We start from the raw sequence: 15,696 nt of genomic DNA, 5'->3' as shown, positions 1-15,696 counted from the left end.
ATTTATTCTCCCCAATCAATAATAATGTTATGTTGGAATGTTGTTAAAGCGGGTCAAAATGTTTCAACGAGATATCTATACTTTCGTTGTTAAACTATTACGTCTCAACCAAGTACTGTATGGTTTTTATATTTTTAGTAGTGTGTCACACAAACAGCAAATATTGTCAAAAAAGTAAGAAATGTTTGGGGGTGCTTTGATTCATTTTGGGGGTGCTTCAGCACTAGACAGATAAATAAAATTGTGTCAGAGAAGTACAACACAAAGTGAAGAAGATTGTTTACCAGAAAGTTTTAAAATGCAAACAATTCAACACAGAAAAGTTGAGTTGTGTGAATTTAAAGTAATTAACAGAATGTGGCTGTGATAAGAATCAGGTGAGGTTGATTGCAGCAGAATATCGATGTATTACTCATATCTTTAGCAGTGATGTTGATTGATGGTTGCAATCATGTGAAAACCTAGGGTGTGCCTTTATCCCTTAGAATTACAAAAAAAGCAGCCAAATATAAGGGATAAGGATAATTTGAAAAATAGCTTATTTATCCCTTGCTCAAGCAAAATTTCATTACCACTTGCCTGACTTTTTTTGGAAAGGTAATGCGACAGTGACAGGGTGGAGCTCTGGGTGGAGCTGAGAATAATCTTCAGGTACTTTAATGTAATTATACCATGACAGAGATTCAGTTAACAATGGCTCTCCATCAGTTTTTGTGCTGTATTGCTGTGATGACTATTCTCTCATGGAGAGGTGAGAAAGAAAGCTTTATTTTTCTTTAAATAATTTTGTTATTTCTGAGTTTTCCTAAGTTGAAGAAGTATTTGAGGAAGTAGAGGTATAAAAATTACCTGAAAACCCACTGGAAATTAATGGATTAATGGATGGTATCATGTATTGTCATATATATTATAATATTGTTATATATTTTTGATATTTTACACATTCATAATAGTAATAATATTGTTTTTGGACTGGATACTGAGAAAGGGTAGATTTGCGAGCAATGATTTCATTCCTTCAAATCTCTAGAAATCCAAGTTTATATAAACACAGTTTGTTTACATAACAGTGTTATGTACATACTTTGTCAATGATTCTTGGAATAGTTATTGTCCAGCAGTTTCCTGCAGTTTCCCATAATTTTTCTGTAGTTTGTTCCCTACTTTCAGGTCAAAAATATAAATTGTGTGGTTTAAAAAGTAAAACTGGGAGTGTTGTTTGCATAGTCACTCATTAAGACCAGGTTGAAATACAAATGTTAATTCTCTCCTGCCTGTCATCACATGGAGTCTTTCCACCTATAACTAAATAAATAAATACTGCGGTACATGTACCAGTTGTTGGATTTGGACTGTCCCTCTCACACCACTAAATTTTTGAGCCAGAGTGTTAAAATAAATTGCAAAGGTACCACTATGACTCTTAATTTATTTGGAAAGTGTAAATGCAGAGAATTATCATTAGTTTTATGCACAGTGCCAGAGCTTCCTGGTTAACAGCTATAGCAGCATTTTGTTGCTCCATTTGCGCGTTTCTCTTTAGTAGATGCAACGACAGTACCAAAGCTTTCCCTCTCCTGCACTACAGTAGCATTTCACTGAGGCCTAAAAAAATTTATAGCTGAGGCTAATGTATTTCTTGCGTATTTCATTATAGCAATATGCCGAAGCACGCACATTGTTGTGCTGTCATGGTGCTCTCTGTCTGACTTGCGTTTTTGTATCACATCTAACATACTTTGCTTAATTTGCTTTTACGTTTGATTTTCATTTTTGACTTAAAAAAACCTTGCAGTGCCAATTTGTCAGTGCAGAGCTGAAAATCTGTCATCAATCCACCAAGTATCTGCCATGGTCCTGTCAGGAATGAGGCGGCCATCTGGCTGTATTTGTATCGTTTTTTCAGTTGCAAGAAATTAGTGAAACTAATTTGAAGTATTTTCTTTCTCAGCGATGCAAATCATCACCTGCTGTTTTGTTTAATATGTTTATCTTAATCTTCTCATTTTTTAGGTTGTCAGTCACAACAGCCTGGTAAGTAAGTGAACGTAAATGAAAAATAAATAAATAAATAAATGAAAGCTATAAACTGAAGTAGTCGGCATATAGCTAGATACAGTAAGTTAGTATCTGTCAGAGATGATCAACATTATCGGTCACCTCTGAGTGGTTTTAATGTTGTGGCTGATCAGTGCACTCACTGTTTAACTGTTGTCTACTTCTGTCAGCCTGTGGCAGAGCTGTTAAAAACAGCAGAATCTTCGGCGGACAAGATGCAACACCAGGAAGTTGGCCTTGGCATGCCATTGTAGTAAATTATGGACCTTATGGATATATTCAGTGTGGAGGTTCCCTAATCACCAACCAGTGGGTCCTGACAGCTGCTCGGTGCTTACCATCGTGAGTCACTTTCAAACATTTTCAAAGTTTACATTTTTGGTAAAATAATGATGATTTCTAAATGTGATGTGTAGTGCACGACATATACTGTTTACAATTAAAAAAACAAATATTTTTTTAAACTTCTTTCCTGAAAACAGTCAAAAGGTTTTTGAATTGTTTTTCTACACAATACTAAAGACGTGGATGCTGAGGGTATAGCTACTGCAAGTAACAGACCCTATTAAGAGCTAGTATATCATGTAAAATAAAAAATGTGCTGTAATCAGATCAGTCAAACAATATGTGGAAGCAGTTTGTCTATGTCAGATCAGATCTCAGGCAGGTATAACAGCAAGATCACAGTCTAACATGGTGAATGAAAAACTGTGACATATCTGATTGTTTATTGATGAAGCGTTCGATTAAAAAATTTGAAGCATCCTTCACTTTACAATATTAAACACATTGAGACGACTGTTGCTGTGATTTGTTGCTACATAAAGAAAATTCATTTAAGTGAATAATACATTTATCATCATGAGCATTCTATTCTTAATGAATTTTTCTCTACTCTCTGGATCTGTCCCACTGGCCTTTAAGCATGCTGTAGTCCAGCCTATTCTGAAAAAAAAAACCGAATCTTGATTGTTATGATCTTTTGAACTATAGATCAATCTCTAAGCTTCTGTTTCTGTCCAAGATCCTGGAGCGACTAGTTCTTTCTCAGCTTCAGGCGTATTTAGATGCGAACAACATTGCACACAAATTTCAGTCTGCCTTTAAGCCACGGCACAGCACTGAAATGGCCTTGCTTAGAGTTCTCAATGACCTTCTTGTAAGCACTGATTCTGGACGCTCTGTGGTCCTGGTTTTATTGGACCTTTCCTCTGCTTTTGATATGGTGGATCATAACATTCTTCTACTAAGACTTGAGCATACTGTGGGTATAAGAGGCACTGCCCTTAACTGGTTTAAATCTTATCTTGCTGACAGGTCAATCTCGGTTAATTTGGGCAACTTCTCATCTTCCTCGGTACCTGTACGCTGTGGTGTGCCTCAAGGATCTGTATTAGCCCCTATTCTCTTCTCACTATATCTGCTCCCTCTTGAAGCAATTTTTGAGAAGTATAATATTGCCTTTCATTGCTATGCTGATGATATACAGATTTATTTTGAGATTACTGACGATCTTGCTATGTCTTTTCACTATTTTTGTGAATGCATGCGTGGGCTTAAAGACTGGTTCAGGAGTAATTCTCTTGTCCTGAACGAAAAGAAAACGGAGATCGTGGTGTTCGATAGTAAAATCCCCCGCGACCAATTGTGTGCTGCTCTGATGCCTTTTGCTAGCTCCCCTTCTGATTATGCCAGTAATTTGGGCATATTACTGGATAGCTCGTTTAAATTTGACAAGCAAGTGTCTGCCGTAGTGAGGTATTATTAGTGTATTATTATTATTATTATTATTATCATCTCTAAAAGCCATTTTTTTTCCTGTGTATGTCAAGTTCAAGTTACAACACTGTGGTTCATCTGGGACGCTACAACCAGTCAGGTTCAAATCCAAATGAGCTGACTCAGAAAGTGGAAAACATCGTCTGCCATCCTGCATTTTCATACAACTGGCTATACGATAATAACATTTGTCTTCTGAAGCTGTCAGCTCCTGTGATTTTCACAGACTACATTCAGCCGATCTGCTTAGCCTCAGGAAACAGCACTTTCTACAATGGGACCAGCAGCTGGGTCATCGGTTTTGGTTATGATGATAGTAAGTTACAAAATACTTATTTATTTATTAATTTAACAACAGTGATGATGGATTTGTTAAAAAGATTTTACCTTTTTATTTCCAATTAGATCAGCAATTTTCCAACATCCTGCAGGAAGTTAATGTGCCCATATTGGGAAACAATGAGTGTAGATGCTACTTTGGAGACTACAACTACTGGCTCTCGAAGATTACAGAGAACGTTACCTGCACTAGGCCCAAAGTTGGATGGAAGGGTCCATGTAAAGTAATGGTTTACTTTGAGTTGCACTTTGGTTTATTGTTTCTCTGTTTTTGTGTCAGTGATCAGCATTGTACAGTTATTGCCATCCTACACTCCAGTGGTGAGGTTTTACTAATATTTGGGTAAATAAATTCCTTAAAATCATTCTTTAAAAATTCTTTCAGTTACATCATGTAACTAATGATAATTTCATTATCTACCTTCTACCACTTGGACACATTCTCCGTAAATACAATATCCATTTTCACTGTTATGCTGATGACACCCAGCTTTATCTGTCCACTAAACCTGATTCTGCTCTTCCCCCATCCTCCCTCACCCTCTGCTTAGCTGAACTAAATTCATGGTTCTCTTCTAATTTTCTCAAACTCAATAGTAATAAATCCGAGCTCCTCTTGGTAGTCACTAAATCAACATTATCCAGAACCAACAGTTTCTCTATTACTATCAATAACTTGCCGGTCTTCGTTTCTTCGTTTCATGAAAAGTTTGGGTGTCATCCTCGACAGTACTCTATCTTTCAATTCACACATTAATAATGTCACTCGGTCTGCATATTTTCAATTGCGCAACATTAATCGTCTCCGTCCTTTTTTCACCCCACATGCCACTGCCATTCTTGTCCATAGCCTTGTTACTTCCCGGATTGATTATTGTAATTCACTTCTTTTTGGTCTTACTCAAAAATCCATCCACAAGCTTCAACGCATCCAGAATTCTGCTGCCCGTATCATCACCAGGACCCCTTCTGTCCACCACATCACTCCTGTCCTGCAGCAGCTTCATTGGCTCCCGGTCAAATATCGTATCAATTTCAAAATACTCTTGTACACATTTAAAGCTATTCATCATCTCTCTCCTCCATATCTCTCTGATCTGGTTAACATCACCGCCCCATCTCGTTGTCTCAGATCTTCTTCTTCCCTTTCACTCTCCGTCCCCTCCCCCCGTCTTGTCACCATGGGGAGCAGGGCTTTCAGCTGCTCTGCTCCACGACTCTGGAATTCCCTACCTCCTGATTTAAGAAATATCTCTACCTTCTCTCTCTTTAAGTCCCAACTCAAAACCCACTTGTTCAAAATAGCTTATCCCACATAACCTCTCCATTCGACTATTTTAAATTTGTTTATGTCTTATGCTTTTATGATTGTGTAAACTCCTTGCTTTTATCTTGCTTTTTACTCTACTGTGTACAGTGTCCTTGAGTGTTTTGAAAGGCGCTTTCAAATAAAATGTATTAAAATTAATGTACAAACCTGCTAAAGGGATTTTAAAAGAAATTATTTCTTATTTAAGAACATTGTATGATAAAAATTTTATTTTTACATGTAATCTTTCTCCCTTTTACATTTTAATGTAAATGTTTTTAAATAATAATTAGTCTTTTTTTTTTTTTACAGTTTTTCATTATCAAGCATTGTAAAATATCAATCATTATACATAGTTGGCACAGTTTCACAGTTTACAGAAATATGTATGACTCCTTAACTTACATCACAAAAACATCCCCTATTCTTAGAAGAAGAAAAGCTCTACTAGATATTCAAAAAGGAAACTAAAAAAAAAAGTCTCTTTAGTTAACTCCAATAACAATTCGGATCTGCCTTGCATATTGCTTCAGCAGGATAGATATTACTGAGACAGATCCTCTTCTGAATGTTACTGACCTGTCTTCACAATTTTTATGAATTTCTTTTCACAGGGAGATCAAGGAGAACCACTCATGGTGAAGAAAGGATCAATCTGGGTTCAGAGTGGAATTACGAGTTATGGTTATTGTGGTGGACTATTAGTCTACACTCGTGTGTCCCAATACCAGAAATGGATCAGTGACACCGTCACAGGGACACCACCTGGTTTTGTTACCTTCACCTCCCCAGGAGCTGACAGTGACTCAAACTTCACCTGCCTAACATCACCATCTACAACCATCCCTGCACCTTTTAACACCACTGTCTCTACCCCTTTAAACACCACTGTCTCTACCCCTTTAAACACCACCATCTCTACCCCTTTAAACACCACTGTCTCTACCCCTTTTAACACCACTGTCCCTACCCCTTTAAACACCACTGTCCCTACCCGTTTTAACACCACTGTCATTCCTACACGTAACAATGGTGAAAATCTGACCCATTTCACTCACTTTACCTCTCTCTGTGTTCTTGTTGTGTTGCTCCATCTGTTTGGTGGAAGTGGAATATAATTCAGCACATTTACTCACATCATGTACACAAATACAAGCTTGAAATACTATTACTTTACCCAAGGTTTCATAAAATTTTACAACTCTGACTAACTTTAAAAGTGCATTTATTCTAAAAGATGTGAACAGTTAAAAAACAAAAGTATGGTGCTTTCTTCTACATTAAATGATTAATAGATGCAAACTAAATGAAACAGATAGCAGAAAAAAAGTTCTTTTCTTCTTTCCAGTTTCCTAAATATAGTGATTTGCTATCATTTCTTTCAACCAATTTGTTTACTTAATTTCTAATCATTTTTAAATTTTGACTACATGTTGGACAAACTGAGGACTAAGAAAGGGATTGCTAAGTTTGTCATTTTTATTAACAAATCAAACCCCTTTTTTAATAATTCTGGAAAGTGAACTGATTTTTAAAAAAGTTGTTATACACCAGGACTTTTGGTCATTTCTGATACAATCTGATGAAAATCTTCTCAAATCTTGTTGTGGTGAGGGATTTGTGGGGTCCAAATATTTTTCGTTATTAAAACATGTATCATTTTAAAGAAGAAGATTTGATTGTCATGTATTATTTTGTTTTAAATTTATACACTTGCAGACAACAGGAACAAACTCTCACAAACCATAAACTAACTAAAGTGCACACATTGTATGTTTGTGTATCATATCATACGCATTTCTAATGAACCTTATTCGCAATCTGTAGTCACACATCAGTCTGCTTCCCAGGTGTTTGCGGCTAATCTAAGTTTTACATCACTTCCACTTTCCCACCTTGTCAAGCTGATTGTGACATAACTGGTCCAGTCCAATCATGTTTCTGCTGGCCTTCACAGGTCAATCAGCCTTCACTCTGCGTACTCACTGCGCATCTATCATTCTTCCTTGCAGACACCTTTGTGCAGTCCACCTCCTCCCCATCACTGCCTCTCCTTCATCACTCAGGTTTCATTCAAGCCTCCATCTCCTCCACCAGCATCTAGACTCCAGGGGGCCCTACTCTAATCCCTATCACCACTGGGATTCCATTCAGCTTTGAATGGCCCTCGGAGTCTAAGCACCAAATACCTCAAATTGAATTCTGAAGATAAATGAATCATGTTCAGCTCCTAATGATCTCTCCTTACTGAAATTTCTCTCCATACTCTGCTCTCCTGCTTAGGCCTGAAATCTGTTTTGCTGCTGTGCTCTGGATTTCACTCAGTCATGGTCCTCAAATCTTTCTGTGTGTTTCCAACATTTCTCACTCTCACCTCTTTCATTTACCTCTCTCCCTCACAGGCTACAGCTACACTAATCTGGATAAATTTGAAAACTGCCTTTTCGCCTAAATACACTCCACATCCACACTATTGTTTTCAATCATTTTCAAAGAGTTGTTCATCCACACGGACACGACCTAGAATGCAAAAGTTCCAGTACTGGGCATGCATGTAAAATAAGATGATCCGACCCCTGCCTCATTTCTGTCTTCCGTTTATTTACTTTCCAGTTCTTTGAAACGTCGCAGCAAAATGTCGAGGAAAAGCACAGAGTTTTTTAAATGGACTGACAATACACTTTGGCGCCTTAACATATGCTACTTACGGTGGGGATACTCCATTATAGCACTTCGTTTCCAGTGTGATATTCGCTCCTTGTTTATGGTCGGGTTTTCCAAAATAAGTCAACCAAATAGATGAATCAAGCGTCGATTTACATTTCTCAAGAATTCTTGGGTGTTTACCAAATATATCTGTAGATGATGTTCATCGAATTGTCGATATTTTTTTCGACAGAAAAAATGAGAGAAAATGAGAGAAAGTATTAAAATTTTATATTTCTCAGTATTTGTATACAGTAGTCCCTTGTCGCAGGTGTTATGTTCTAAAAATAACCCGCGATAGGTGAAATCCGCGAAGCAGCAAACTTTATTTTTTACAGTTATTATAGATATTTTAAGGCTGTAAAACCTCTCACTACACATTTTAGACACTTTTCTCAGACAGGCATGAACATTTTCACACTTTTCTCTCTTGTTTAAACACTCTCAAAGTTCAAACCTAGAAAAATAAGTCCAGTATTATAGAATTAAACCAAAGATCAAACCTGTTTTCAGGTCCAGAACGTGAGAATATGGCAGCTGCGAGAGAATTCAAACTCACTGAATCATTAAAAAAATCAATGAATTTTTTGTGTGATGGTTATCTTCCTCTGCCTTTTGGGTGCTACTGCAGGTGCCTTTGATGGTGCAAAATGTTTCGTCGAGAAAAGTACAGCACTTCAGAGTCACACTACTAGCGATCAATGTAGCGATTCTGTACTGCACAGGAGAGACGGCACGGAGGAGATCGGCAAGCCGATCAGGACGGAGAACACAATGCGCTCTAAAAAAAAGTCATGCATAACTGCACTAAAAGAAATCTGCGAAACAGTGAGGCCGTGAAAGGTGAACCATGTTATAGCGAGTGACCACTGTCATTTTGAAGGTAAGTCACAACATACCCTTCGTAAATACTAATATATAGAGACCCTTACAAGCAATCATTCATTTATTTTTTTCTGGCTTTTTTTCACGGTTTGTTGACATTCTGTGTAGGTGTGTACTTTAGCTGACATTGACATAACGGGGGAAACCTTTGACTATTGTTCACCTGTAGTTTGAATGCTGAGCATTTGCCTGTTCTGTAACAGTAACTATAAAGAGATGTGCTTCTGAATGTGGATGATGTGTCTTCTGATTTTGTAATGCAGTTCTGCTTGTGTTGAGTGATGTAAACAACCAACCCATCCACACTCTTCAAATGTCAAAATTGATCATTTAATTCTCTTTATGACACAGCAAGGGTGACTGTTCCCACCCTCTGCTCTTTGTAGAGCATTGTTAGTCCATTTAAAAACATGGTGCTTTTCTTCAACATTTTTCCACAACGTTTCAAAGAGGCGGAAAGTAAATAATCGGCAGACAGAAATGAGGCAGGTCAAGCTTCTTGCGTTTCACGCATCAAGCAGAACCTAAGCGTTTTCGGCCGCTTCAATGTGGACACGCAACTCTGTGAAAACGACTGAAACTGCTGGAGTAGACGTGGAGCGTTTTCAGATGAAAACACCATTTTCAAATCTATCCGGGCTAGTGTGGATGTAGCCTGAGCCTCAGAAGCTCAACACGGTGTCTGTTTAGGGCTTCCCAGCCCTAGTTTTCACCTGGGTCTTGTCTAACTGTGGTGGTTTTCTCTTTGGCGTCTTCATGAGAAGATTTCTAATGTCATCAAGATTTTTAATTGTTCTTACCTCTATTAAGGATATTTGTTTGTGGAAACACTGGAGCTCTGGAAAGCCTGGATGCTTGGAATCAACCCCCTTGTTGGATTTTATAAATAAAAGACTCTTGAGCTGTGAAAAACCAAAAGACTTTTTATATAGCACAATTCAACATCATTGTAAATAAAATCACTTCCACATCAAAGTTATGCGTTTGAGTTCGACCACACATATTACAACACGATAAAATTTTGGTGAAAGCTTACATATGACTGTACAGTGTGATTTTGAAACTGCAAGAACCACAGGACAGATGAAGTTTGAAGATGAAACTTCATAAACCAATGTTTAATGTTAAGTTTGTTACATCCCTATTAAATTGAAAAATATACAGTTTTGTTTGTCTTTTGCTGCTATTTATCAGCTGAATTGTTTGTTTGAAAAAAAAAGCATTTATTTTGTTTAAAACAGACATATCAGAAAAAAGTTTTTTAGTTTTTGTTTTATTTTAATCATTATGAGATGTTTATGTTCAGGACCATGCAGAGATGTTTGAAGGGGCTGGTGCTCAAAGTTTAAAAAGGGGGCACATAGAACCAGGTTGAATAAATTATATGGAATCGCATCATACTATATCACTGTCATCAGGTGGGGACAACGCAAAGCTAATATAGCCTGTGTTTTACACTAATGGGGTAAAATGTTGCTGTTGAGTGGTTACTGCTAATAATGCTGGAGGGCAAGGGTGTGTTAATCTGAGACTGAGACAAAAAATACATTTGCATTTTAAAACAGGGCCATCCAATTCAGTTTACCGCGGTCATCTGGCCTTTAGATTCTATCCTAGCTACCACAGAAGGCAGAGAACACCTTCGTCAGGTCACCAGTCACGGCTTGTACAAACAGTCAAACCTTTTCCACCTATGTGCTACATTCACCAGCTATGGGCAGCTAACCTAACCCCACTAACTGTATGTGTTTAGACTGTGGGAGGAAACTGGAGAACCTGGAGCACCCACACAAACTCCATAGAAAGGCCCCAGCCAGTAAGTGGATTTGAACTCAAGACCTTCTTGATGTGAGGCAGCAGTGCCAACTCAAAATGTGAATTTCCTGTTTCCCAGTGGATATGTTGCTCTTCCTGTTAAACTTAATCGCATGTGTGTGACCTCTGCAAAAGAAATGTAACACTGAATCCAAAAATCTTGATTGGATTGACAGTAAAAAGTAAAATATTAAAAATAAAATCTTCAAACTGTGAAGAAGATAACTCTTTTGGGTGTGACAAATAATATTTTAAAACTGATATATTATGATATTGTCGTTGACTTGCTCATTATAATATTGTGAAAGTTATAGGCCTACTGTGAATCTTAAAAATTGTCATTTAGACATTAGGTAATTTTATGTAATCTATTATGGCACAATGTTTTATTGCAATACTTTGTTGTAATGCAGCAGCAGGTCCAGAAGCTCTTTTTTCATTGTTGATACCAGTCAGAGGTAGCTAGAATGACTTCTTGACATTTCTTGTTAACCTTCATTTTCCCTTATATCTGTGTTTTTGTGGGTCAATGTTCCAAACAAACTGTGGTGAAATTGAAAACAAACAGTAGGAGGATGTTGCAATTGTTGTTAGACCTGTTTTTTTTAACCTGATATTGACCTGATATCTCCAGGAAAAGTAATGTTTCAGAGAAGCTCAATAGAAAGTGAAAATTTTTCTTTTAACAGAATAAATGTTTTACATTTCAAACTCTAGACACTTTTGGACAGTTAACTTCACTATTCTTGATATTTATTTATTATCACCGCTGTCAATCCTTGATACTTATTATTGAGTGATTTGTACACATTGTGTTATTTCTTAAATCTGTAACATATTGTACTGTTAAATAGCCTAGTTTGTTTCTGTTATTGTTACTGTAACAGAAACAGACTGTAACCCACATAATTTCCTTAGGGATTAATAAAGTATGCTGATTCTGACTGATTCTGAAAGCCTTTCAAGCACAAAATATATCAGGACTCTGAATGTTAAAAAAGGACGGATATGGTGACTAGCCACTATATTTCCATCTAAAAACTTAAGTCCAGGGAATTAACCAGGGTGGGAACTACACATAACAGGCAACTTAGCAAGGAATCCATTTTTAACTCCATACAGCCTGTACAGTTAAAAACAGATACTTTGTTACCAGCAGAAAGCTGCCTCAGAAAGCTCATGGAAAATGCTCAACTGCTATCACTTTAACGTGGACCAGAGGGACACACCCTTGCCCAACCACTCGACCCAGGTGAGTCACAGTTGCCCTGTCAAACGATCAAACAGTGCCCTTACTCTCTGTATATGAGAAACCCAAGAGTCACTGTAGGTCACCAAGTTTTTATTCCTCAAGCCAAACAGCACCACTTCGTAAGAATACAGCCCTGATGGACTAATAAATGTTTGCCCTTTCTGTTCTCTTTTTGACAGGGGAACCTGCCAATAGCCTTTCGGCAGATCAAACTTACTGACATCAGGGGCGATTCTAGGATCAGAGATTTGGGGGTGCTGAGAGAGAGAGCTGACCAGCCAGGCAAGAAACTTTACTCATCGGAGTTTGAGACTTCTTCCCTGTCTCTTTCAGTTCCTGCATCCTTAAATGTCTCCAGTTGTCCCGAGTTCCCTCTGACTGTCTCCTTGGTTTATTTAAACCCCTGTTCCTCCCTGTCCTCGTTGTCTGTTGTCTTCATCTCTGTTATCAGTCATCATAATTTTACCATCTCTGTGCAAGTCTGCAAATTTCTTTATTAAATCATAAGATTCAAGTCAATTCATCAAGTCTCTCTGTGCCTGGGTCCTCATGATAAAACATGGCATCACTGTTTTGTACATTTTAACACAATTTAATCCCCAAATTTTGAAAAGTCTGTAACAAAACCATCAAATCTGATAAAGGTTATTTAAATGTTGCAAAAGAAGAATGGATTGGAATAAAAAAATACAAATCCTAACTTTAATTACTGCGGGAGAATAATGAATGATGCTCATAGTGAGTAAAAACTAAACTGAGTGCATTTTTGGACAGAGATTCACTTTTAATGTGTATGTATAATATAGTACAGATACATAAAAATACACTACAAAAACAGAAGAATCCTTGAAATCTACAAATGCACAAAATAATGATAAAAGAATTATAAAAATGGAGGCAACTCTGCCTATGGTACAATGTATACAATGTATGGCTCTGCAGAGTTTTTATTTTATTTTAACCAATGTGACTTTTCATTTTAGAAACAGATTGGAATTTTTTGTTGTAAGATTTATGAGTTTCATGCTTTCATAGTGGTACTTGGGAGAGCTTGACATTTTCTCAGGTGGCACACACTGTGAAAAGTTAAAGAAACACTGATAAGTGTATGTGTGCTTTTGGAAAACATTTAAAGCTGCAGTACAGAATCTTTGAAACAAGACAGCTGAAAACATTTTTAGAATATAAACAGAGCACTCTGCTTCTCTTTACAGCTCCTCACTCCACCAGGGCTGTTTGGCACTTTCTGATAGTGTGCAAATGTGGTGAATGTACTGCGGCAGTCATACAGACAACTAGATGATCCAAAAGTTGGCCTACTTATTATTGGCTGAGGTTTTAGAGTCGTCGCTGAACCACATAAAAATATATAATTAAATTTATTCTCCCCAATCAATAATAATGTTATGTTGGAATGTTGTTAAAGCGGGTCAAAATGTTTCAACGAGATATCTATACTTTCGTTGTTAAACTATTACGTCTCAACCAAATACTGTATGGTTTTTATATTTTTAGTAGTGTGTCACACAAACAGCAAATATTGTCAAAAAAGTAAGAAATGTTTGGGGGTGCTTTGATTCATTTTGGGGGTGCTTCAGCACTAGACAGCAAAATAAAATTATTTAAGGGAAGTACAACACAAAGTGAAGAAGATTGTTTACCAGAAAGTTTAAAAATGCAAACAATTCAACACAGAAAAGTTGAGTTGTGTGAATTTAAAGTAATTAACAGAATGTGGCTGTGATAAGAATCAGGTGAGGTTGATTGCAGCAGAATATCGATGTATTACTCATATCTTTAGCAGTGATGTTGATTGATGGTTGCAATCATGTGAAAACCTAGGGTGTGCCTTTATCCCTTAGAATTACAAAAAAAGCAGCCAAATATAAGGATGAGGATAATCTGAAAAATAGCTTATTTACCCCTTGCTCAAGCAAAATTTCATTACCACTTGCCTGACTTTTTTTTGGAAAGGTAATGCGACAGTGACAGGGTGGAGCTCTGGGTGGAGCTGAGAATAATCTTCAGGTACTTAAATGTAATTATACCATGACAGAGATTCAGTTAACAATGGCTCTCCATCAGTTTTTGTGCTGTATTGCTGTGATGACTATTCTCTCATGGAGAGGTGAGAAAGAAAGCTTTATTTTTCTTTAAATAATTTTGTTATTTCTGAGTTTTCCCATTTTGAAGAAGTATTTGATGAAGTAGAGGTATAAAAATTACCTGAAAACCCACTGGAAATTAATGGATTAATGGATGGTATCATGTATTGTTATATATATTATAATATTGTTATATATTTTTGATATTTTACACATTCATAATAGTAATAATACAGTTTTTGGACTGGACACTGGGAAAGGGTAGATTTGCGAGCAACGATTTCATAAATATTGAATTTTATAATGTATTTGAGGTAAATTACTTGGTTCCTTCAAATCTCTAGAAATCCAAGTTTATATAAACACAGTTTGTTTACATAACAGTGTTATGTACATACTTTAAGTCAATGATTCTTGGAATACCAAATAGTCATTGTCCAGCAGTTTCCTGCAGTTTCCCATAATTTTTCTGTAGTTTGTTCCCTACATTCAGGTCAAAAATATAAATTGTGTGGTTTAAAAAGTAAAACTGGGAGTGTTGTTTGCATAGTCACTCATTAAGACCAGGTTGAAATACAAATGTTAATTCTCTCCTGCCTGTCATCACATGGAGTCTTTCCACCTATAACTAAATAAATAAATACTGCGGTGCATGTACCAGTTGTTGGATTTGGACTGTCCCTCTCACAGCGCTAAATCTTTGAACAAGAGTGTTAAAATAAATTGCAAATGTACCGCTATGACTCTTAATTTATTTGGAAAGTGTAAATGCAGAAGATTATCATTATTTTTCTGCACAGTGCCAAAGGTTCCAGGTTAACAACAACAGCAGCAATTTGTTGCACCATTGGCCAGTTTGTTTGTTCGTTCTCTTTTTTATATAGCACCAAATCACAACAACAGTTGCCTCAAGGCGCTTGATATTGTACAGTAGATCGTACAATAATAGATACAGAGAAAAACCCAACAATCATATGACAAACAAGTTTGTCTACAGTAGATGCAAGGGCAGCACCAAAGCTTTCCCTCTCCTGCAGTACAGTAGCATTTCACTGAAGCCTTAAAAATTTTATAGCTGAGGCTAATGTATTTCTTGCATTATTCTTTATAGCAATATGCCGAAGCCACACATTGTTGTGCTGTCATGGTGCTCTCTGTCTGACTTGCGTTTTTGTATCACATCTAACATACTTTACTTAATTTGCTTTTACGTTTGATTTTCATTTTTGAATTAAAAAAACCTTGCAGTACCAATTTGTCAGTGCAGAGCTGAAAAGCTGTCATCAATCCACCAAGTATCTGTCATGGTCCTGTCAGGAATGAGGTGGCCATCTGGCTGTATTTGTATCTTTTTTTCAGTTGCAAGAAATTAGTGAAACTAGTTTGAATTATTTCATTTCTCACAGATGCAAATCATCACCTGCTGTTTTGTTTAATATGTTTATTTT

General features: G+C 36.8%; 1 protein-coding gene across 1 annotated transcript; it reads left to right on the top strand.

The window, feature by feature from the left end:
- The first annotated feature begins 682 nt into the window (after window positions 1–682).
- On the top strand, window positions 683–7,159 carry LOC116316499 (chymotrypsin-like protease CTRL-1). Its single transcript, XM_039599989.1, has 6 exons — window positions 683–751; window positions 2,014–2,034; window positions 2,229–2,400; window positions 3,891–4,153; window positions 4,243–4,395; window positions 6,100–7,159. Exons 1-6 carry the CDS (start codon window positions 694–696, stop codon window positions 6,228–6,230), a joined length of 798 nt encoding a protein of 265 aa, XP_039455923.1. The 5' UTR covers window positions 683–693; the 3' UTR covers window positions 6,231–7,159.
- Window positions 7,160–15,696: the final 8,537 nt, after the last annotated feature.

The sequence above is a fragment of the Oreochromis aureus genome, linkage group 3, assembly GCF_013358895.1.
Source record: "Oreochromis aureus strain Israel breed Guangdong linkage group 3, ZZ_aureus, whole genome shotgun sequence".
NCBI classification, from domain to species: Eukaryota; Metazoa; Chordata; class Actinopteri; order Cichliformes; family Cichlidae; genus Oreochromis; species Oreochromis aureus.
This window is presented reverse-complemented; position numbering and strand designations above follow the sequence as displayed.

What these genes read in the sequence shown, in the direction of transcription:
- LOC116316499 (XM_039599989.1), top strand. Translation starts at nt 694, where the DNA reads ATGGCTCTCCATCAGTTTTTGTGCTGTATTGCTGTGATGACTATTCTC. An exon ending in CGGTTTTGGTTATGATGATA is followed by an intron (nt 4,154 to 4,242) that starts GTAAGTTACAAA and finishes ATTTCCAATTAG; the next exon opens with ATCAGCAATTTTCCAACATC. An exon ending in AGTTGGATGGAAGGGTCCAT is followed by an intron (nt 4,396 to 6,099) that starts GTAAAGTAATGG and finishes TTCTTTTCACAG; the next exon opens with GGAGATCAAGGAGAACCACT.